Source organism: Hipposideros armiger, unplaced genomic scaffold (genome assembly GCF_001890085.2).
Source record: "Hipposideros armiger isolate ML-2016 unplaced genomic scaffold, ASM189008v1 scaffold_82, whole genome shotgun sequence".
NCBI lineage: Eukaryota > Metazoa > Chordata > Mammalia > Chiroptera > Hipposideridae > Hipposideros > Hipposideros armiger.
The window spans coordinates 2427685-2449748 of NW_017731432.1; the positions used below are offsets into that span (position 1 = coordinate 2427685).

Below are 22064 nucleotides of genomic sequence, written 5' to 3' on the forward strand. Positions count from 1 at the left end.
GAAAGTACAAACAAAAGTGCCTTGGAAGTTCAACAGGAAGAGGGAGGGGATCCCAATTGGCCAGGAGATTAAGGAGGCTTTGTAGGGTGCCTCTGAGATGCCTCACAAGCAGAGACGATGGGAAGGGAATTAGGAGGAGGGATAGGCATGAACGGAGACTTCTGGCAGACAGAGGCTCCGAGAGCGGGAGAAGCCCAGTGTGGATGAAGAGGGGGCGCAAGCAGGGAGGCGCAGAGCGTACGGAGCCGGCGGGGAGGATGTTGTTAGAGTCCCCGTGTTCGGGGGACTGGTCTGGCCCTTGTGTGGGAAGGAACAAGGACAGACAGGAAGAGGACAGGCCCAGGGCAGACAGGAGCTGCTGGGACCTGAAACAGTCCTGAGGCAATGGGAAAAGAGCTGGGAGGAGAGGAGAAACAGGGCAGAGTTATAATCGGTAGGCCTCCTGGAGGGGATGGGCAAGGAAGGGAAGGGGATCAAAGGAGACCTGAAGATTTTGAGGCTTGGTAACAGGATGAATGATGGAAGTTGGGAGAAAACAGTGTGGAAGTAGGGAGACAGGATGAGCTGTCCTACAAATACTCACTGAAGTGAACTAAACCCGTGCTACCATGACACAGGAGTCTTATTTCTTAACCAAAAGCCAATTCTCAGTGCTCTTCCCAGGCGGACGTCCTGTTGGCGAGCTAGGAAGGACACCAAGGCACGGGAAGCCCTGGACCATGCGGGCTCAGATCCGGAGGCTGGCCCACAGTGCACCTGCTGCTGCCCAGCTAGTGTGGGGCTGACCTGCCTTGCTGCCTCCACGACAGCCACAGATGGCCCCGAGCTCGGTCCTCTCACCTTCCCGGGTCAGCCTGCTCACATCGAGCGACTCCTTGGTCTTCTCTTCCACAAGGGTCTCAATCTCTTTCATCAGGTCTCCGATCTCCTGGGAGATGCGAACAGCTGTTTCCCGTTCTGACCTGTGAGCACAGCCACTCTGAGGCCTGGATTCTGGGGCTGGCCCTGGCTCCCACTCCAACTTCCCAGACTGGACCTGCCCACCCCTGGCCAGGAGTTCACATCTGCCTGGGCTCAGGAAGCCTCAAGTGCTTCATCAGACCAATCCAAGCATGCAGTTTCTTCAAGGTCCTCACTTCTGTTTCTCTTGCAATCTCTTGGGAATCACCTCTTCTGGAGTCCATGAATCCTAAAAGCAGGTGAGGAAAAAATTAACCGTGTAGGGTGACTGACTTAACCTTCCAGGTCTTGTTGCATAGAATAGGGCCTACAGGAGAATCCACCTGATCACCTGCCTCATCTCAGCAGGTAAAGTGAGAGGTCCCTGAACCACAGTCACCTCTAGCTAGCTGCGCAGAATTCCCCTTTATCGTTCTCTCTCATCCACGGATTTCACAGATCCCATGTGCGGCTCAACCTCCTAACAGTTTTCTCCCCAGAATTACACGGCACACCACTCACCCCGATCCCTTGCGCCCTCATGCTCCTCCCTGACCCCCAGCTCCTGTACCCCGGCTCACCGGATCAACAAAGGGAATTCCAAAAACATCGTAAGCGAAGAAAAGCAGTTCTTTCTCCAGCAGGCTTCGCTGTCGGTACCCCTGGGCACTCTGTGGAAACACAGTGGAAGGTATGCCCTGGAAATCAGCTCTGTACCTCCTGGGAAGTGCCCCCTGGTATTCTACGTGGTGCTCCCAGTGTGACCTGAGGCACCCTCCCACCTAGAGTGTCTATTCCCCAGTCTGGGACAAAAGTGGGACTTCTATGCTCAAGGGTTCCTCTCGCTTGGCTCCAGCAGTACCTCTGAGGGTGGTGTTAAGTGGCTTCCCTTTTCAGGAAAAGGCCCCCTTCCCCCACCATCCCCATTAACCTCCGAGACAGAAAATCTTATGATTCTTAGGAGATAGGAAAATATTTCTCAAAGGAGAGTTCCTTCTTGACTTCTGCAGGAGTTTAATCCTCAGGAAGGAAACCCAGGTGTTTTATTCACTGCATCTTTACCGTCACCTTTGAGGTTGATACTATCATCCTCATTCTACAAAGACACTGAGGTGCAGAGGGGATGCGTGACTTATTTCAGGTGACATTACAGGAAATGGCAGAGCAGGGACCTGCATTCACACCTAGTTCTTCCCAATCCTAAAGCCCATGTGCTCTCTGTTACGCCACTGCCTCCCCTCAGACTTGGAACAGGCCGTGTCCCCCCCGAAGATGGGCAGCTGCAGCAACAGCAGCTGGGTCTGGCACCTGGCCTTCTCACATGTGCTCACAGGTAGGGCTTACCCAAGGCACGGAAACTAAGTACCTTCCAGGTTACATCTTTCCCTAGGTGCCCTGCTAGTCTCCAAGCAGCGGAAGAAAGGAAAAGAAAAACAAGACACCATCAGTTGAAATAAAAGATGAGCGTGGTAAGGAAAATGTTAACAGCGTCAATGAGTCTCACACCATCGATTATATTTACCCAAGAGGAAGATGGAAATTTTTTCCTGGAGTTTAAATGATTGGCTTCCTTCACCAAGTGCTAGACGCCAAGCTAGGGATGCTATCTCATTTAATGCTCCCAACAGCTCTACGAGGCTGCTAGGGAGCAAATCCCGCTTCTACCATTTATTCATTCAACACCATTCAATTTATTGAATATCAGCTCTGTGTCAGGAACTGTGCCAGCGCTGGGAAAGGCAGGGAAACAAATTCCAGTCACCACTACCAGCCATAGGCCACAGTGTGAGTTAACTCATCTCTTGGAGCCAATGTCTTCATCTCTAAAATAGGAAGAACAGCGCCCACCTGACTGGGTGACTGTGATGATTAAAATGAGATGATGGGTGTAGAGCACCCAGCACAGTGCTTAGCCTGGGACAGAGCTCAACAAATGTTAGTTACCTTCTTTTGAGAAGGGAAGTTCTAGTTAAAAATGGTAGATTGACCATGCGGGCTTATCTCCCTCTCTACCCCAGACTCACTAATGTGGCCATAAAGCAGGGGGGGCGGGGGGGAAGTCTTAACCCAGCATGACAGAAACTGGGAGAAGTGCCATCTCCAAACCAGATGGTCCCATCTAGTGGCCAAAGAGGACAACTGCAAGATAACCCGTCTCCGCTTGGCAGATGGCCGGAGGATTATTTCTACTAGAGATCGCAGGATTCCAGAGCTAAGAAGGAAGTACCTTGGTTTTTTTCCTTCAGGGTAGGCTGGTGACTGCACCTCAATGAGTTGTTAGGAAAATCAAATGAAATAAAAGCTGTGAAAGAATTTGTTAGGCAATTGGAGGGTAATTTCAACCAAAAGCGGCTCAACAACCAAAAGGAAGGCAATTTCCGCCAACTTCTTCAACTACTTCCTCCCAGTAACCGGGGGAAAAATTACCCCCTCGGGGCGCCAGCCAAGATTCCTGTTGGGAAAGCATTCTGCTCCAACTTGTGGTTCCCTAGGCCGGGGGACAGCACCATGCATGCGTCTCCCAAGCTGGGAACTTGGTGCCTAATTAGATATGAAGAGGAAGGAGGAGTGAAAACAGCCCCCACATTCTGCCAACTCCACCTCTTACCTCCACCTAGCCAGTTCCCCTCTTCTAACCACGGCCTCCCTTAGGCCGTGGCAGCTCTCCTCTGTACCACCTCAATAGCCTCCTGCTGGAGTCCTGCTTCCAGCACCTTCCCATTAGGAGTCAATCACCATCACATCTTGTCAGGCTACAGCTTAAAACCCTTCGAGGGCTCCCCACTGTCTACCTCATGGACTAGAGTCCAAGGTCCTGGAGGGGCACTCAAGATCCTTCAAAATCTGACACCCCCAGGCCTCATCGCCTATTGCCCCCTACTATCATCTTCTATTTATATGGGACAATTGTCCAGGTTTTCTGCACATGCTGTTCTCTATCTAAAAGGCCCTTCCCTGCCTCATTCACCTTCTGAAAGCTTTTAAAACCAACTGTCAACACCACTTCCTCTTGTGCGGCCTACCCTGACTCGCAAATTGATTCCTCCTCCTCCATGCTTCCACTATAGCTTTGCATGCATGTCTATTATATCCACTACAGTCTTCTATAGATTTTGGATTCTATATCTTTCTGTATCATCAGTGCCATAACGTGTGTTTTAGATGGCATTCAAAAAGACGTGAAAATAATACATGGATAGCTAAAATAAATCCAGTGTATCAACAGCCATAAACAGAAACGTTCAGTCTCCCTCCCCACCCGTGACCTTATTTCTCAGGGGTAATCCCGATTAACAGTTTCTTACCAATCTGCCCAGAAAGTTTACAGCTTAAAGCATATATGTGTATTTCAAAAAAACATAAATAGGATTTAATGTAATTTTAATTCTATATCTTTTTTTCCTTTGCCTGAAATTGTATCATGGAGAGAATTTCATATTGGTGCACAGTAATCTATTCATGCAATGTAATAGTTGTCTTGTATGTCATTGAATGAATGTAGCATAATTTATTTAATCAGTCCCCAAATGGATGGCATTTAACTTGTCTCCACTTTTTCGCTTTTAGTAGCACTGTTCCAATGCATACCTGTGCACTCACCTTTGCATGGTTGTGCTGCGGGGCAAATTCCCGGCAGTCCCACTGCTGGTTAAAGGAACAGTCCAATTTGTAATCCTACTAACAGTGCAGGAGTGTGCGTGCTTTTTTGCCTCCTACATTTCTCCAATATATTTGTAACATTGACAACTGAGTGGCCTCTAGAGTAACTGTAGCTATTTACCATTTTTTCTTTGATAAAATATAAAACTGGTTCAAAGCTTACAGTCATTTTTACACAGAATGTGGATGGTATTTGAGAGAGGCCAGCAGGACACAGGTGACTGAAGGCCACCCTCTGTTTCAGGAGGTGGCTGAGGTTAGAGGTGAGGAAACTGGCCACCTGCCATGTGTGTTCTATCAGCAAGACCCCCGAGATGCTACCCATCCACACAATACTGTGTACATGGTACCACGCCTGTCAGTTCACTATCTCATTTGGCCCTCACACTTGTCCTGTGTTGAGACAGAGCAAAAACCATAACCCCATTATATAGAGAGAAACTGAGATGCAGAGGGAGGGACAAAGCAGCATGCCTAAGATCCCCATGATGTGCCAAAGATCACACAGCTAGTAAGTGGGGGAACCAGGACTTGAGCCCAGACTAGTGACTTCAAATCCGGATTGCTCTGGGCTCAAGGAGAGGGTCTGGGATCTGTGTAAGACATACGTACAAAAATCGAGGTTCACAGTATCAAACTTCATGAAGTTAAAACAGAAAATTTTTGATGTTTTCAATACAAAAATAATACTCTTTTACTGTAGGAAATTTAGAAAATATAAATGAGCAAAATACAAAAATCATCATAATCCCATCACCCAGAAATAACCATTGCTAACATTTCAGTGCATTTCATTTTGGTCACTATACTATATAAACTTTTCTACTTATTTTGGAGTGAAATGGGAATAATGCTGAAAGAGGGAGAGATCAGAAAGAAGAGGGACTAGGGAGGAAAATGAAGACAGAAAGCAGGCGAGAAAAAAAAATTAGCATTATGTTAAAAATGATAAATCTTGGCCAAATGGTATCAAGTCTCAAAGTAGGGGGTGCCAAAAAGGGGAAAGAATGTGCTGCTAACAGACTTCTGGGCCCGGATCCTGCTAATTAATTATGCTAATTAAGGATCCTGCTAATTAATTATGCTAATTAAGGCTCCTTGCTTCCTGTGTTTCCTTGTTCTCCCAGCAACAAGCACTCAGTACATTCCCACCTGCCCAGGCACCCTGTCCCCACCACACCCAAGCAGTGCCAGCTCCCCCTCCTCTACCCCACTCTCTGCCCTCTGGTCTGGGTTCAGCTAGCAGCTGCCGTAACTAATGCAAGTCTCTCACCTCACGCGGTCCAATGGATCTGGCTTGTTCTTCTCCAAGCATGGCGGTATAGTAGGCCAGATTCTGGCTCATCACCTCATCATTGGGGAAGAAGAGGAGATAGGTCTTGGCACATTCGATAGCCTGTGTATAATTCTCAACTGCAAAATGAAAACAAAACAATACAAAAAATAGCTGACAAAAAAGGATCTAATCCTGGGTACCAGGAACCAGTAGTGTTCAGTCTCAGCACAGCTCAAAGCGATGATGACATGACAAGGTGGCCCAGCTACAAAACAAAACTGCCTGATTTGGGGGGAGACATAGAAGAATAAGAGTAACAGAAGTTGTATAAATATAGAATTGCTTCTAAGGTATTTAATGTCCTCAGGGCTGCCTAATATTTAAACAGAAAGAAGTAGAACCCTCTGTATGCCCACATATTAAAAAATTCACAAGTAATTGAAACACTGGCTTCAATATTAAACCAACTTCAGGAATATTCCCATTTTCCTACCTTCTTTTCCCTATGGATTTGCAGAAGGGGAAGAAGATTACAATAGTAGATTGCCTCTTTGTTGATAGGTGTTATTCTCAACTCAACTGTAAATATCGTATACGCTTGAATATGCTGTAATGCTTAACCCACAGCAGGAACTCAGTGAAGACCTGCTGACTTGTTTTTCTGGATATTGACAGGCCCTCCTGAGAATATCAGTGCTATACAAGGGAGAAGGGCTGGGAAATGCCCTGAGTGCTGGTTTAAATGGTAGTACACCCTTGCCTTAGCTGTGACTTAATTCAGATGAAAAATTAGAGTATAAATGTCATAGAAGGAACAAGAGAGAGAGGTCCTAGAGTCTAGTCTCCCTCTCCCAGCTTCTGGGCTACTGGTATCTGCTTCCTCGGCCAGTGGCTTGTGACAAAACACCCAGAGATCACGTGGCACAGTGCCTTCCAGAGCCAGAGAGAAGGCACACGTGTTCAAGAAGCCCAGCAGCCGTAATCCCTGCCTACCTTGGTTTTGGCCTCTTACTTAAAAGCAGCAGAGAAAGAGGAAAGTCGGCCTTACTGTTATAGTAGGCAAACTGCAGATAATTATAATGCGATGGCAGGAAGTCTTCAAATGGTTTCTCTCTACTTGGGTGGGAAGCCAGCTCAGTGACACAGTTCTGCTTACAGCTGAGGATCTGGATGTAATGATCTGAAAGCAATCCAAGAGGGGGAATAACCACAAGGTCAATCTTCAGGGTTCAAGTTCTGGTTAAGATGAACAAATTCAAGTGGAAGCAATTTTTAGTTGGATTTCCCGATTTAAGAAATTTAGAAATGAGGCTGAAGTCGCTGTGTGTACATATATTATCATATTATCATGACATTGCGCTTCGAGCCCAGGCAGGCCTGATGGGGGAGGGGTTGGGCTTTGAGCCACGCACCTGTGATGGCCTGGAAGAGGTCGGCATTGTACTCCAGGTAGTTGTAGCCGTCATAGTCATAGGGTCCCTCGCAGAGTGCCCGGCACTCCTCATCCGCCAGGAAGTACTCCTGCAGCGCCGCCTCGAGGTGGGGCACGGCTTCCTGCGGCTGCTCCTCTGAGTAAAGTCGGACTCCCAGTCGGAACTCATCCTACTGGGAGGAGGGAGTACTCAAACGCAGGCCACCGACAACCCCCTCTCCTTGTTCCCAGCCCTCTTCACAAGGGTCCTCATTTCCAGCTCATCTCAGGCTGTGGGTGGAAAGGGTGGCTGCCACATAATGAAGGCCTTGCGTAAGTGGTCCTTACTTGCTTCTTTTGAAATCTAAAAACATTTAACTAAGTCTAAATGAAAGATATATGGCAGTTCATATATCAAAGATATATGGCCCTTTCTGTAGGGCTAAAAGTTTTCAAAATAAAAGTTTAGTAAAAAAATTTAACTCTTAAATGTTAGAATGTGGTCTGTGGGGATGAAAGCAGTCTTTCCAGTAGTAAGGGATGATTTGGGCTGCTGCATGCAACTCACTACACAGCTCCCATTCTTGTGGACAATAACTATTTTCATTTACCACAGAATTACTTAAAAAAACAAACCCCAAAAGTGTGTATAGTTGTATAATATACTAGGTGTACACAATTTACTTTTAAAAGTCATTCTGCTATTCTTTCTATTACCTCTATTTCTAAACTATTAAAACTTAAGAGAATATAAGCTCTTTATAAAAATGCTATATCATCACAGGCAATATCTCTTATGGAACCCATACTTTTTCTGCTAAACAAGTAGAATAAGAACATAGAGGAAGGGGCAGTCGCGTGGCTCAGTTGGTTAGAGCGCATGCTCTTAACAACAAGGCTGCCGGTTCGACTCCCACATGAGATGGTGGGCTGCGTCCCCCGCAACTAGGACTGAAGGACAACTTGACTTGGAGTTGATGGGTCCTGGGAAAAACGCACTGTTCCCCAATAAAGTTAAAAAAAACAAAAACAAGCAAAAAACAGAGGAATACTGTACCACTTATTATAGTGAAAAGCCAAACCTACATGACCGAAAAAAATGTGACTAGTAAATTAACACAGTCTATGAATAAGAGGGACTATCAAGCAGTCTTTAAAATTTGTTTTGAAAGAAAATCTGAAGACATGAGAAAAGGCTCATGATGTAATGTTAATTCAAAAAGGACGATGAACAATACATACGTAATATGGCACCAAATTAGGTAAAAAAAATTAGATACCAAAGACTTAAAAAAAAGAGATCAAAATATCAACTACCAGTTTTCTGAAGGTGGCAGTATTAGAGATGATTACTTTCTGTTTTATACTTATCTGCCTTTTGCTAATGTTGTATAATGAACATATATTACTTCTGTAATCTGAAAACAACCCCAGTAAATGCCACTTGAATAAAAAGAGAGAGAGGGAAAAAGTTTTTTCACCATATGGGGTTTGGCCTCAAGATCCTTGAAGTCAGTCTCCTTCACCCCAGACATGGTCTGGTAATAGTCTAGGTTCTGACGCATCTCCATGTGCTCAGGATTGCCCACAAAGAAGGTGTGCGCTGCTGCGACGGCTTTCTCCAACTTGTTTATCTAAGAACGAAGCAGCATAGAAATGTAATTCTCACATGCAAATCCTAAGGTTTGGGTCCAAATGTCCACAATAAACAGGAAATCTCAGCCTTCCTGGACCTTCCACTCAGTGTGCCCCAGCCCCTGCCTGCGTCAGAAAACACATCTATGGCAAGAACTACATAGCAGAGATTAGGAGCACAGGGCCCTGGGCAGATTTTCAGCTATTTCTCAAATCAGCTTAGGGGTTCCCCAAATTACAGGAGGTAATGTTTCAACAGTGTGAACATTCTGTTTTAAAACAAAGGTTGTATTGTAGAGGGAACACTGTGGAAAACCAACCGCCCAAATAATATATTCTCAAGATTTAGATGTACCAACTGAGCTGAAGGAATCTAAGGCTTTAAGGGCTTAGGAGTAAGGGAGAAAGAGCAGTTAACAAGGCGACTTTGCCTAAGAACGTGCCTAGAATTTTTTTTTTTTGCATAAAATAAGTATTTTCAACACTTTCAAGGAAAAGTTGGGTAGCTGAAAAATCCTACGATTCTTTATAAAATCCAGACACGGCATCTTCTGATTCAAAGTCCAGGGCTCATGAGGTTAAAACAAGTGGCTATACAGATCTCTGAGGAGGAAAAAGTGTTCTACAGGCCACAATACTGTCCATAGCAATGGACTCCAGCATATCAAAGTTACACAGGATCATATGTAGAATCTAAAGTAAATTACTGATGATCTAATGCAGTGGTTCTCAGCCTGTAGGTCGCAACCCCTTTGGGGGTTGAACGACCCTTTCACAGGGGTCGTTTTTCGATGGTTTTAGGAACCGAGACACAGCTCCTCTATTCGTCTCCAGGTGGGTCCGCCCACATGCAGATACACCCACATACAAGTACCTGGCGTGATGACATCATCGCGCCAACCCCATCTCATACACCCCGTACAAATACAGGTGTATGTGACAGGGTTGGCACCATAATGTACTTATGCGGACCAGTCAACACATGTGTAGAGAACAGCTACTGTGTAGAAAGCAGCTGCTGTGTTGAAAGCAGCAGTATTGGGAGGTAAAACGACACTTCATGAATTATAAATATTTCACAATACATAATTACATATTGTTTTTGTGATTAATCACTATGCTTTAATTACGTTCAATTTGTAACAATGAAAATACATCCTGCATATCAGATATTTACATTACAATTCATAACAGTAGCAAAATTACAGTTATAGAGTAGCAACGAAAATAATTTTATGGTTGGNATACATCCTGCATATCAGATATTTACATTACAATTCATAACAGTAGCAAAATTACAGTTATAGAGTAGCAACGAAAATAATTTTATGGTTGGGCGTCACCACAACATGAGGAACTGTATTAAGGGGTCGTGGCATTAGGAAGGTTGAGACCCACTAATCTAATGATTAACCACATGAGTTTTGGTGTCAGTGACACCAGTGACAAATCTAAGTTTAATTACTCCCTTATTGGGGCTTTAGATAAGTTAAAGTTTAGTTTCTAAACTCAGTTCCCTAATCTGTCACTTGGAGATAGCACTCACTACTTCATACCATTGTTGGGAAGGTTAAACGAGATAATATATACACAGCTTCTAACATATGGTGCCAAGCACATATTAAGTGCTTAATAAATGTTTGCTCAATAAATGTAAATCTTAGCATATTATTAATATGCTAATTTTTTTCTTTTCTGGTCATTGGTACTATTGAGTGCACACTAAACAAGGAGTCTGCCTGGCTGTGACCCTAAAATAGCTACGTGACCCAAGGTCAATAATCCCCATCTCTGTACCTCAGTTTCCTTAATTGTAAAATTAGGAATTTTCTCAAGTCTATCCCTTGTATGGATGTATTCCCTCTCCTATCATTCACCATTGCTCTTGCCTTTCTGTTTTCCATCTCCTCCCTCCTCACTCCACCCCCAACCCTTCTTTATCCCCTAAGCACTGAGGCACCTACCTTCCTTCTATCATGTGAACAACCGCACTCATCTCAAAATGATTCGCCCTGCCACTACTTTCTCCTTCTTCCAAGGCTTACTCCACATGGCTTCCAGAATTAGCATTCTAAAACCCAATTCTAATGATGGCTCCCTGAAGCCTGCAGAATTCTCTTGCACTCTGGCCTCACTCTATCTGGAATGGCCATCCTTGCTCTCCTCTAGCAATACCTAGGATCAGCTTCAAATGTCACTTCTTTTTTCAAGTCTAATTTCTCTGAGACAAAGCTAGATTCTCTCTCCTTTGTGCTCCCACAGCCCTATGTACATACCCTCTTAGTAGTCCTCCCTATAGTGATTCTTAACAGCAAAGCAAGACAAATGATAAAACATGAAGTCAAGCACTTTAATTACCTGTACAAGAACTGGAATGTAGTAGGTATGCAATAAACATTTATCAAAGAATTTTTAAAAGTGCTGTTAAGTGACATGACCAAAAACACAGCCCATTTATTTTGGTTTCAAGCCCAGAGCTAGTCTGAGTAACTAGGAGGAATGGAGCAAAACTGTGTATGCAAAATGCTTGTGGAGAGGTGGAAATCTGAGGTCCCCTCAATTTTCTAACTTTCTCTTTAGGTCGAATTGAACGTCTGTTAAACTACGGATATAATAGATAGGCAACACAGTTCCTACTTCTTTTTTCAACCAATAAAATGGGGCTAATAATAGCACCCACGATACAGAATATTGCCGGGATCTGGGTAAATGAATTAATCAAAGCAAAGTACTTAAAACAGTGCCTGAAATTATATGCTGGCTATCATCATCATCATCATCATCATCATCATCATCATCATCAAACAAGCCAAGAGTGCTCCAAATCCATGTATACACTTGGACTTAAGGCACTCTGGAATTCCTAAAATTACTCGTTTTCTTTGGAAACCTAACAGACCAGCCAGAGGGTCCCCTACAGGGAAAGGCCAGACAGCCCCTACTGGCGACGTGGCAACCTCGCGTCTTGAAAGAAAGCTGCAGCCCTCGGGCAGCAGGAAAAGCATCACTGAAAATCGCACCGGAAGGAAGATATTGTAGAAAGGTCCTAGCTTCTCACTCAGACACTTAACAATGAAATCAGGATGAGAGACCCAAGGTGCCGCTTTAGGTCCCTCTAGGAGGCCTCCCGGGGAAACACACAAACCCACGTTTTGCTTGGTGGGTGCCTTAACCCCGGGCTGGACCTTTGGGGTTACCAATGAATCGGAGAACTGGGCGAGGTAGGTCTCCCGGCAGGGCCCTTGCTCTCCGTGTCCGAGGTCAGGAGACCACCTTCCCTCTCTGCGGATACTTCCCTGGCCCCCCAAGTTCCCCGGCATCGCCTGCAACCACTCCCAGAAGGACCCCAGCCTCCCAGTCCCAGGCAGGTCTGCACCTTGAAGTAGGCGACCTGCAGGTAGTTGTAGGGGCTCCGCTTGTGGAACTCCAACTCCAGTTCCTCGCTGAGTGAGTGGGAGGCCGGCGGCCCCAAGCAGCGGCGCAGGCAGGCGGCGCGGCGCAGCAGGCCCCCGAAGAAGCGCAGGTCATGCAGGGCGGTGGCGCCCGAGGCCTGCGTCAGGATCGGGGGCGAGCTGAGGTCCAACTCCCACGGGAAGTCGGCGGCACACCGGGTGCGGCAGCGCAGGCGGAGGGCGCGCAGGGCCGCCCGTGAGCGCAGCGCCCGCTCCATGCTCAGTACCACCCCGGGCCAGTCCCCGCGTGCGTAGGCCGCAGTCCCCTCGGCGAAGAGCAGATCCGGCGCCGACATGTCCCACCCCGCCTCGGACTCGACCTGGGCCCGGGAGGCACTGGTGGCAACAGTCAGCAATGTGGTCAGGAGACTCAAAGCGCTTGCCGCCATCGCCTCTTTAGACCTAACCCTGTCTTTTGCCACACGCCACGGAGACCGGAGTCCCACCCCCGGGAAGCTCTGCCCCGCCCCGCCCCGCCCCGTCCAGCCTCCGAGTGAAGCTCCACCTCCCAAATTGGGCGGTGCTTGTACAGGAGGCTTGCATGGACTCCGCCCCTCAGCGGAATCCTGTGCGTGAACCGGAGCCCCGCCTCCCGCTCCGCAGCTCTGACGCCCAATGGTCAGGGAACACAGAAGCACCGCCCACGGGCCTTTATGCGCACGCTCTTCCGCGCGCGCCGCCCAAGTACTGGGGAGGAAAAGGTGCTGTCATGGAGGACGCTGCAGCGCCCCGGCTGACTGAGCGGGTCCCTGAAAATCAAGTTCAGTCGGCGACAAATCGGGGAGGTACGCGGGGCGGGAGTCATAAGGGGGAAAGAGGCCCTCATGGAGCAGCTAGTCTGCCGGCCTTCGCGGGAAGCCGAGGGCGGGCGCTCATGGCCTGTATTCCTGGGTGTGTGTCGCAGGAGCCCTGGTGGAGCTCACACCGACCCCCGGCGGCCTGGCCCTAGTGAGCCCCTACCACACCCACCGGGCTGGGGACCCCTTAGACCTCGTGGCGCTCGCAGAGCAGGTGCAGAAGGTGAGGAGACGCCGCTGGGGAAATAACCATCTTCGTTCACGTTTGGCAGTGTCACAGACACTTAGTGTTGGGGTAGCATTTGTTCTTGTCTCCATTTTACAAACGGGGAAAACTGATTGTAATTGCGAGTCAGTGGCCGGACTCGAACTCCTATTGGAGACCAAAAGGCTCCTTCAGCTTCCACTTGAGTGCCGGTGATCTGTCTTCCTTCGTGGGAGCGTTTACACAGCACTTTCAATATTCGTTATTTCTCTTGGACCTTATAACAGGTTAATTCTAATCATTTGACACTGAAGAGAATTTTCAGGGGCAAGTTTCAAGATCACTTGAATGCAGATTCTGCAGGGGTGCATAGTTCACTTCAAACTGCTTCTTCCCATAAGATCTTCATCTCAGGAGCTTTTCATTTTTCGTTTTTATTTCATTATTATTATTATTATTTATTATTATTTTTTTTTTTAGCTGAGCCATCCTGCCACCTGTTGGCAGCTCAGCAGCAGCTCAGCTCAGGCCAGGAATTGAACCGCTGTTGCCCAGAGCTCACACTCTTGAGCGAGCTCTTAACCAACTGAGCCACTCAGCCAGCTGTCAGGAGCTTTTAAGAACTTAGCATCTTTTGGAAGGGCAAGGACTCCATCTTTGCCCTCTGTCCTCATTCTTTGGACGCAGTATTGGACAAGCCCAGTGCTTACATATTGATTGCTAGAAGAAGTAAAATAAGGAGGAAATATGAAATAACAGAAAAAGCACTGGAATTTGGATGAGTTTTAATCCCACTTTTGATATTAGCTTGCACTATGACTTGAGGCAAATTACTTTTCTCTGGACCTCAGCTTTTTTTTATCTATAAAATGCAGGATTTGAACTAAGAAAGCTTCTAAATCCAAAGCGCTGAAAAACCAAATTTCATCTAATCTCTTATTAAGACTTCCAGCTGTTGAACCCTCTTTAGTTTGTATTTATATAGGGCCCTGCTGCTTTAAAGCTTATGATATCCCCTTATCCTTGTATACACACACTATCACATTTGGCCTTAGTTATGTTCAAACGTCTTTGTTTTGCTCAAAGATATTTAATAATTAATGTGCTCAAATTCCCTCACTTACACATCTCTGTATTTCAGTTTTTGGTTTTTGGTTTTTTTTAATTAAGAACTACACAAATGCTTAGGCATCTCCTTTGACTCAAACCTTGTGCCTTTTCTAGAGGTGGAGAGCAAAGTATAACTCTTATGGATTAGGAGAATGTCATGTGTCTGTTTAATCAGATCACTGTTATTGGGAGGGAGGCTTTCAGGGCCAAATTTTAGGCAAACATTTTCTTGGGTAACTGAGTAACCATCGTGTTTATTACACTGGCTGGAAACAAAGAAAGAAGAAACACAGTTTTTGTTACTTCAGCCTATAATCTAGTGAAATATAGAGGACTCATTATTGTACTGCCTCCATTTTTTCAATATTATAAATCTTTGAGAGGCCAAAAAAAAGACACTCTAGAGACAAACTGAATCAAACGTATTTACTGTCTGTTTACTGAAATGTACTTTCTAACAGGACTGACCTCTGAACATGACTTTTAGATACTAATGTGTGTTTAGAAAGCTCTGTGAAGACATGAAATTTGGAATCACATTGATCTGTGTTCAGATCTTCAACTGCCATTTATTAACTGTGAAGCCTTGGACAGGTTGCTTCACCTCTTTGAGTCTAAGTCCTAAAATGAGCAAGTGAAGTTATCGTTACCTTCAAAAGGTGTTATGAGAATTAAATCAGAATATATGTAAAGGGCCTCACTCACAGTGATTGGGGCCAGAGTTTGTGCTTGGTAATTATAGATACTCTTTCCCTCATTTCTGTTTTAATTAGGTTCTTTTGTTTACAAGGAACAGATTTGCTGACACCACCTTAAGAAAAAGATTTATTAGAAGGCTACTCCTAACCTGGAACTACCTTACTTCTAGAAACCACCTAATCTCTCATTGGCCATAAGGTGCCTCTTTGTCCTTGGAACAAAATGCAAATTCTTTTGCCTAGGCCAGGGGTTGGCAAACTGCGGCTCACGAGCCACATGCGACACTTTGGGTACGTTCCGTCTCAAAAGTTTGCTGACCCATGGAAGAGCCAATCCTCTCCCTCACAGCAATTTAAAAATTATTCGAGAGCCATAAATATATTTTTACATAATCACCACTATGTGAATAATATCCTTTAAAAATTTTAGAAGTGAAACTATGATAATTTTATTTTCATTTTCAATTTTACTTCAGAGGCACACTCTCGCAAGCCACAGTTTGCTGACCCCTGGTGGCTCTTCTGTCTCAAAGTTTGCCAACCCTTGGCCTAGGCCACAAGGGCTTGCCTGATCTGGTCCCTGTCCTCTTTTTTTTATTTTTAAGATTTTATTGGGGAATTGGGGGAAGGGAACAGTATTAGGGAATTGGGGAAGGGGAACAGACAAGTTGCTGTCCTTTTGTTCTTCAGTCTAGTTGTGGAGGACGTCGCTTCACTGGCCCATGTTGGTATTATCATTGCGTTCTTCCCGGGTGAGGCAGTCGCTCGCCGGCCATTGGACGGCAGCTCACGAAAGCACACGCCTGTTGCTGGCCAGCCCCACTGCAGCCTACACCCTTGCTGGCGACTCACGGCAGCCCAGCTCCAGGTCGAGCTGCTGTTCACCATCTTAGCTGTAGAGGGCGCAGCATCACTGGCCCTCATGCGGGATCCAAACCAGGGCCCTGCTGCTCAGAGCTGGTGTCCCAAGCCAGCTCCTAACGAATGCGCCACTCGGCCAGCCCCCTGTCCTCTTTTGTGCTTCCCCCCTCACTAACTACTCTTCAGTTGTTCTGGTTTCAAAAATGTCTGGAAGCTTTTTCTCCAGTTCTTTGCATGGTTGGCCCTTTCCTTTTGTTCAGATCCAAATCAAATGTCACATCCTCACTGAGGCCTTCTTGTCTGTAGAAGGCTATACCCCACCTCATCCAAATGACAGTATTACACACATGCATTTCAATTACTGCAGTCCTCACCATTCCATGTTATTAAACCAGTTACTTCATTTATTAGCTTTCTTTGATCTGCTTCTACCACTTAATTATGGTTATTTCCTTCCTAATGGTTCATGGTTGTTCTGAGTACATATAATACTATTGTGTTGTTGGAAAAGTCATGATGTATTTTTTCTGTTTTTCGTTGCAAAAATGCGTCATGACTTTTTCAACAACCTGTAGCTTTAATTATCTTTCTTTTCAGTGTCTGTATTAGTCACCAGAGCTGTGCTGTACAATATGGTAGCCACTAGCTACATAATGGCTGTTTAGTACTTGGAGTGTATGGTTACTGCAACTGAGAAACTGAATTTTAAATTTTATGTAATTTTAATTAATTTAAATTTTAAAACCTTGAAAGCTTTAAAGTATATTTGGAACAATTTGTGTGAATCGACTCTTTCAACTATAAATTTTATGAAGTCTAAATACAGATCATGTATTTCCAATGAAAATTTAGCATCCAAATTGATAGGTGCTGTGAGTATAAAATATATGCACTTAATATGAAATGTAAACTATCTCAATAATTTTTAAAATATTACTTACATATTGAAATGATCATTTTTTATATATTGGGTTAAATAACATTATTCAAATTAGGTTTGCTTATTTATTTTTACTTTTAACATGGCTACAAGAAAATTTAAAATTCTCTTAAAATTACATATATGACTTGCTTCATATTTTAAAGGACAGTTGTATTAGACTGTAATCTTGATGAAGTTAGGGACCTCGTGTTTGCCAGTGCATCCAGTGCCTAGCATTGTGTCTGATACACAGCAGTTGCTAAATGTATATCTGTGGAACAAATAAATGATTGACTCAACTTTCTCAGCTGTTTTTGTTCACTGATTTATTCCTGACTTTTACCTTCAGCTTCCTCAACTAACCAGAAAATTCTCTAATATTTCTTAGTTCAAGTTCATATTTAACATTCTAGTTTCCTTCCTCAACTTAATTGTAGTTGTGGTAACTGGAAGTTCATCAGCTTTTCTTGAAAGTAAGCTGGAAGTTTTGACAGATTTCTGGATGCCTGAGTGATAATCCTTCCCAGTATGTGAATTGGGCACACCAGTTTCTCCTAGCTTTGAAAATTATTTGATTTATTTTAAGCAGTTTCCATTGCCTTCAATTGCATTTTCTAGCATATGACATGCAGTCTTACGTGTACATTATAACTTCGTTTCAGGTCTGCATCATAGTGCAGTCTTTTAAAATACATTTTAAGTAACAATTAGGAATGTAAATATAAGTTAAAATATAACTAGGTATGATATAAATAATTCAACTGAAGTAATGGTCAGATTAACAGATACTTTCTGTATGTAGCTAGATTTCTATATAGCAGGTGATAAGAGCCATATCACAAGTGTCTTTGGATTTTCATGTCTTTGGATTTTTATTGTTAAGACCCACCCATGATTTCAGAAATGTTTAAGCATGAGAAAATAAATGGAGACCTGAGGAATAAGTGTAGTTAGTTAGGCAAAGAGCAAGGGGGAAATGTCTTAGATGAAGGAGAGGGCATATTCAATACCTTTGGTAGCAAGAGAGAACAGGGCATGATGGAGAACTGAAGAAGTTCAGTGTGACTAGAACATAGCTTGAAAAGGTAGAAAGCTATGAGAAATAGAAAAGAAGGAGCACTTAATTCTATGGTGTGGGGTCATGTCAGGATTGGCTTCTCATAAGCAGTTCGTTTGAGCTGCGCTTTGAGGTGAATGGGAGTTTGGGGGAATGGCGAGGATGGAAGAATATTTTTGGCATAAGCAAAAGTGCTGTAACTCTTTACATTGGAATCTAAATAAGAACATTGTAGAAGTCTGATCCTTTTTCCACCCACAGTTCAGTTTTCTCTCAACTTTAGGCTGATGAATTCGTCCGAGCAAATGCCACCAACAAGCTGACCGTGATAGCTGAGCAAATCCAGCATTTGCAAGAACAGGCCAGGAAGGTAAGTAATGGCTTTTAGGCATACTTTCATTTTCTTCATTTCCTTTACAGAATTGACTGAGCTTGCTTATAATCATTGTAGCTTGTCTTCAGTACCTCCTACAAATATATAGAGGTGCTGAGCGAAATAGAGTAAGACCAAGAGGTCAAGTGTAAGGTTCGTTTTTTTCACTAGGAGAAAGTTCAGTGAGGTAAAGCATTTTGAGGAAAATATTTGTTTTCAGTTATAGAAAACATACACTTATTACAGAAAAATAAGAAATTTAAAGACAATAATGTTTAACATTTTGAAATATAATTTTTCTAAAGGAGTTTTTTACAGCATAGTATAATATAGTCTAATTTTTGTCTCTTCAGAATTGTCTGAATCCCAGTAGTAATTCATTGCTATGGGGGAGCAAGATCATAAACATTGAACAGTTTCCAGGTTTTCATTGGGATAATCAATGAATGTGAGTGCCTGTTACCTCCAATGCCTAATTTGTTCCCTCTCTGTGGTTCTTAGGTGTTAGAAGATGCTCGCAGAGATGCTGACTTGCACCATGTAGCTTGTAATATAGTGAAAAAACCTGGCACCATATACTACCTTTATAAACGGGAAAGTGGTCAGCAGTATTTTTCCATTATTTCTCCAAAGGTAAGAACATGTATTTTTGCATAAAATTCTACTCTAGTCTTTGAAAATTCTTGGCGTATGTGCGTGAAAATGTAGGCATGGGGATTGGTAAACGGTTTCTGAGGAAATTGGAGGAGGTATGAGCCCAGCCAGACATGACTCTAAAAAATATACATGTGCTTAAATCATTTCACAGCCATTATCTTTGTGAATGGCGGAATCTGACATGTAATGTAATGCTTTCTAAGGATGGTTCTGAATGGTCTGAAGTGAAAAGCCAAAAAAATGTGGCATAATTAGGAAATGTTTCTTTATGTCCTACCCTGATCAAGAGCTGACTCCTTTGCTTTCCCTAGGAATGGGGGACAAGTTGTCCACATGACTTTCTTGGTGCCTACAAGCTACAGCATGACTTGTCCTGGACTCCGCATGAGGACATTGAGAAGCAAGATGCTAAAATCAGCATAGTGGACAAGTTGCTAAACCAGCCAGTGGCCCTGCCTCCAAGCCCTGAACCCAACTTCCAGGGACTGACTCACTGAGAGTGGACTCTGTCAAACAACTCTCACGGCAAGGACCTGTCACCTCCTTGTTGCCCCCATTCTTTGCCTTGATGGGAAGTGGCATGAGAATTGAGGGCATGTAGGTGAATCATGAACTTTTTGGAAGGCGACTCTGTGTGATTGTGATGTTGTCATTACTTTTAGTTGGGATGGTAATGAATCACATTGGTTTTTTTTTTTGCGGGGGGGGATCCTCTCTGGGTTACAGATACCCAACCAGTCAGTTTCTGCATACTGGCCAGTGTACTTAACTTCTCCTTTATCTCCACCTGTTCTCCCCATAAGTCAGAGCATTAGAGAAAGAAGAGTTTCTTCTTCCCACCGGAAGTTTGGCAAGGATTTCCAGAGGGGACTCATTTCAGTTTTTTTCTCTAATTAGTCTTTAAGATTGGGTTTAGGCTACTTAACAGTTGGTGCAGCTCCAGCTTCAAATTCATCTGGCAACAAGAATGAGGGGTAATGGAGGGTGATAACTTGTCTTGGTTGCACTAGAGAAGGTGTGGTTCTGGTGTTGCTGCACTATTGGTGAGGTTTGGCATGCCCCTTCTGCTCGTTCTGTCTTGCTAGAGTGACTGGAGAATCTGAGGCAGCAGCAATGGCCAGGTTTGGGGAAGGTCAGCTTCCAAACTCAGAATGTTGGACTTGGAAGAGAGGTTGGAGGCTGCCAGTAACCATTATATAAATCCACTCTATAGCCTCACCGAGGGGGAGATTCAGAGTTTAGCCATCTGCAGCAGGACAAATCCATTTAAATAGCAATTTTAAAATATTGTGGAAGAGAGAATAGGGCAGTGGGTGAGAAGCAAGAAAAATAGCCAACCTGTTGGTTATGAATTAACTTAGATTGAAACTCATATTGACCTGAATTATTCAAGAACTTAGCTAGGTTTCTTGGCTGAGTTACTCTAGTTCTAAACCTGACTGGACTCTTGTGGGACTCTACCTCACTTCCTGTTTATTCAGTGGAATTAACTAAATTTACAGCATATCCAGCATGGCAGTATTTCTTCACAACATGCTGTAAAAAGAGAGATGTGTACTTGAAACACAATTTTCCTAAGTTCCTTTCTGGGGACGGGTGTCCCTCATGCCGATCTGCTTGCTAAAACCCTAACCCCATCCTGGTGTTCATTGCCTTTCCTTATATGCTGCACTCCTTGTGAGCTGTAAATGGTCCACGAGGGCCTAGCACATGTGGGGCTTAGCATAACCTGACAAGGTGATATTTGGTCTCTCAGGTCAAAAGGGGATGCTGCGTGGAGTCACCTGCAAAAGCCTCTGGGATGCTGTGGGACACACACACACACACACACACACACACACACACACACACACACACACACACACACACACACACACACACAGTGGTACAGTAGTTGATTCTGACTTCAGAAAGTTTCCCAGGTTTTCAGAAGGTCCTCGTCTGCATGGTAATGACACATCCTGAATAGGTGCTTTATTCATTGTCTATTGCTGTATAAGTTACCACAAATTTACTGGCTTAAAACAGCACATATTTATTTCATAGTTTCTATGGGTCAGGAGTTCAGGCACACCTTAGGTGTCCTCTGCTTCAGGGTTTCTCACAAGCCTGCCATCAAATTATTGGCCAGGGCTGGTTCTCACCTGAAGGCTCAGCTGGGGAAGGATCTGCTTCCAAGCTCATTTAAAGTGTTGGCAGAATTTCAATTCTTCCAGGGTTGAACTGAGGTTACTGACTCTGTTTACTCACAGACTATTAGCCAGAGGATGCCCTTAATTCCTTGCCACAAGGGTCTCCCCAACATGGCAACATTCTTTTTTTTTAAAGATTTGATTGGGGAGGGGAATAGTGTTGGGGAATTGGGGAAGGGGAACATTGTGTTTTTCCAGGACCCATCAGCTCCAAATCAAGTTGTTGTCCTTAAATCTTAGCTGTAGAGGGTGCAAGCTCAGCTCTAAGTCCAGTCACCACTTTCAATCTAGTTGTGAGTGTGTGTGGGGGGGTGTAGTCCACCATTCCAAACGGGAGTCGAACCAGCAACCTTGTTGCACACTGAGCCATCCGGCCGCTCATCGGCAGCTTGTGGCTGCTCAGCTCAAGGTGCCATGTTCAATTTTAGTTGTGTGTGGGGGGGAGGGTACAGCCCACCATTCCATGTGGGAGTCAAACTGGGCACGTGCTCTCACCAGCACAGCGGCAGCTCAGCTTGGGCGCAGCTCACTGGCCCATGTGGGAATCAAACCAGCAACTGTGTTGCTCAGAGCTTGAGCTCTAACCAACTGAGCCACTCGGCCGGCCCCATGGCAACTTTCTTCATCAAAGCCAACAAGGATGAGTCTGCTAGCAGGATGGAAGTTAGTCTTAGGTAGCCTAATCACAAAAGTAGTATCTCATACTTTCGCTATATTGTATTGATTAGAAGCAAGTCAGAAGTAAGCCAGCCCACACTGAAGGGGATGAATTATGAAAGGGCATGAATGCCAGAAGGCAGAAATCATTGAATCATTGAA

General features: G+C 44.5%; 2 protein-coding genes across 2 annotated transcripts in view; one reads left to right on the forward strand and one right to left on the reverse strand.

Moving 5' to 3' along the window:
- Positions 1–12891, reverse strand: part of P3H1 (prolyl 3-hydroxylase 1) — a gene marked incomplete at its 3' end in the record, with an annotated part of 21999 nt that extends 9108 nt beyond the window's left edge. The window contains exons 1-8 of the mRNA XM_019643694.1: positions 12298–12891; positions 8768–8920; positions 7288–7477; positions 6924–7055; positions 5873–6012; positions 1521–1610; positions 1137–1189; positions 841–962 (exon numbers count right to left, since the gene is read on the reverse strand). Of these exons, the coding sequence (XP_019499239.1) occupies positions 841–962; positions 1137–1189; positions 1521–1610; positions 5873–6012; positions 6924–7055; positions 7288–7477; positions 8768–8920; positions 12298–12762 (1345 nt within the window). The remainder of the gene's footprint in view (positions 1–840; positions 963–1136; positions 1190–1520; positions 1611–5872; positions 6013–6923; positions 7056–7287; positions 7478–8767; positions 8921–12297) is intronic.
- Positions 12892–13026: 135 nt separating this feature from the next.
- CUNH1orf50 (chromosome unknown C1orf50 homolog) lies at positions 13027–19681 on the forward strand. Its single transcript, XM_019643667.1, has 5 exons — positions 13027–13158; positions 13278–13393; positions 18307–18393; positions 18898–19029; positions 19365–19681. Exons 1-5 carry the CDS (start codon positions 13083–13085, stop codon positions 19548–19550), a joined length of 597 nt encoding a protein of 198 aa, XP_019499212.1. The 5' UTR covers positions 13027–13082; the 3' UTR covers positions 19551–19681.
- The last annotated feature ends 2383 nt before the right edge of the window (positions 19682–22064 follow it).

What these genes read in the sequence shown, in the direction of transcription:
- CUNH1orf50 (XM_019643667.1), top strand. Translation starts at nt 13,083, where the DNA reads ATGGAGGACGCTGCAGCGCCCCGGCTGACTGAGCGGGTCCCTGAAAAT. An exon ending in TCGCAGAGCAGGTGCAGAAG is followed by an intron (nt 13,394 to 18,306) that starts GTGAGGAGACGC and finishes TCTCAACTTTAG; the next exon opens with GCTGATGAATTCGTCCGAGC. An exon ending in TTTCCATTATTTCTCCAAAG is followed by an intron (nt 19,030 to 19,364) that starts GTAAGAACATGT and finishes TGCTTTCCCTAG; the next exon opens with GAATGGGGGACAAGTTGTCC.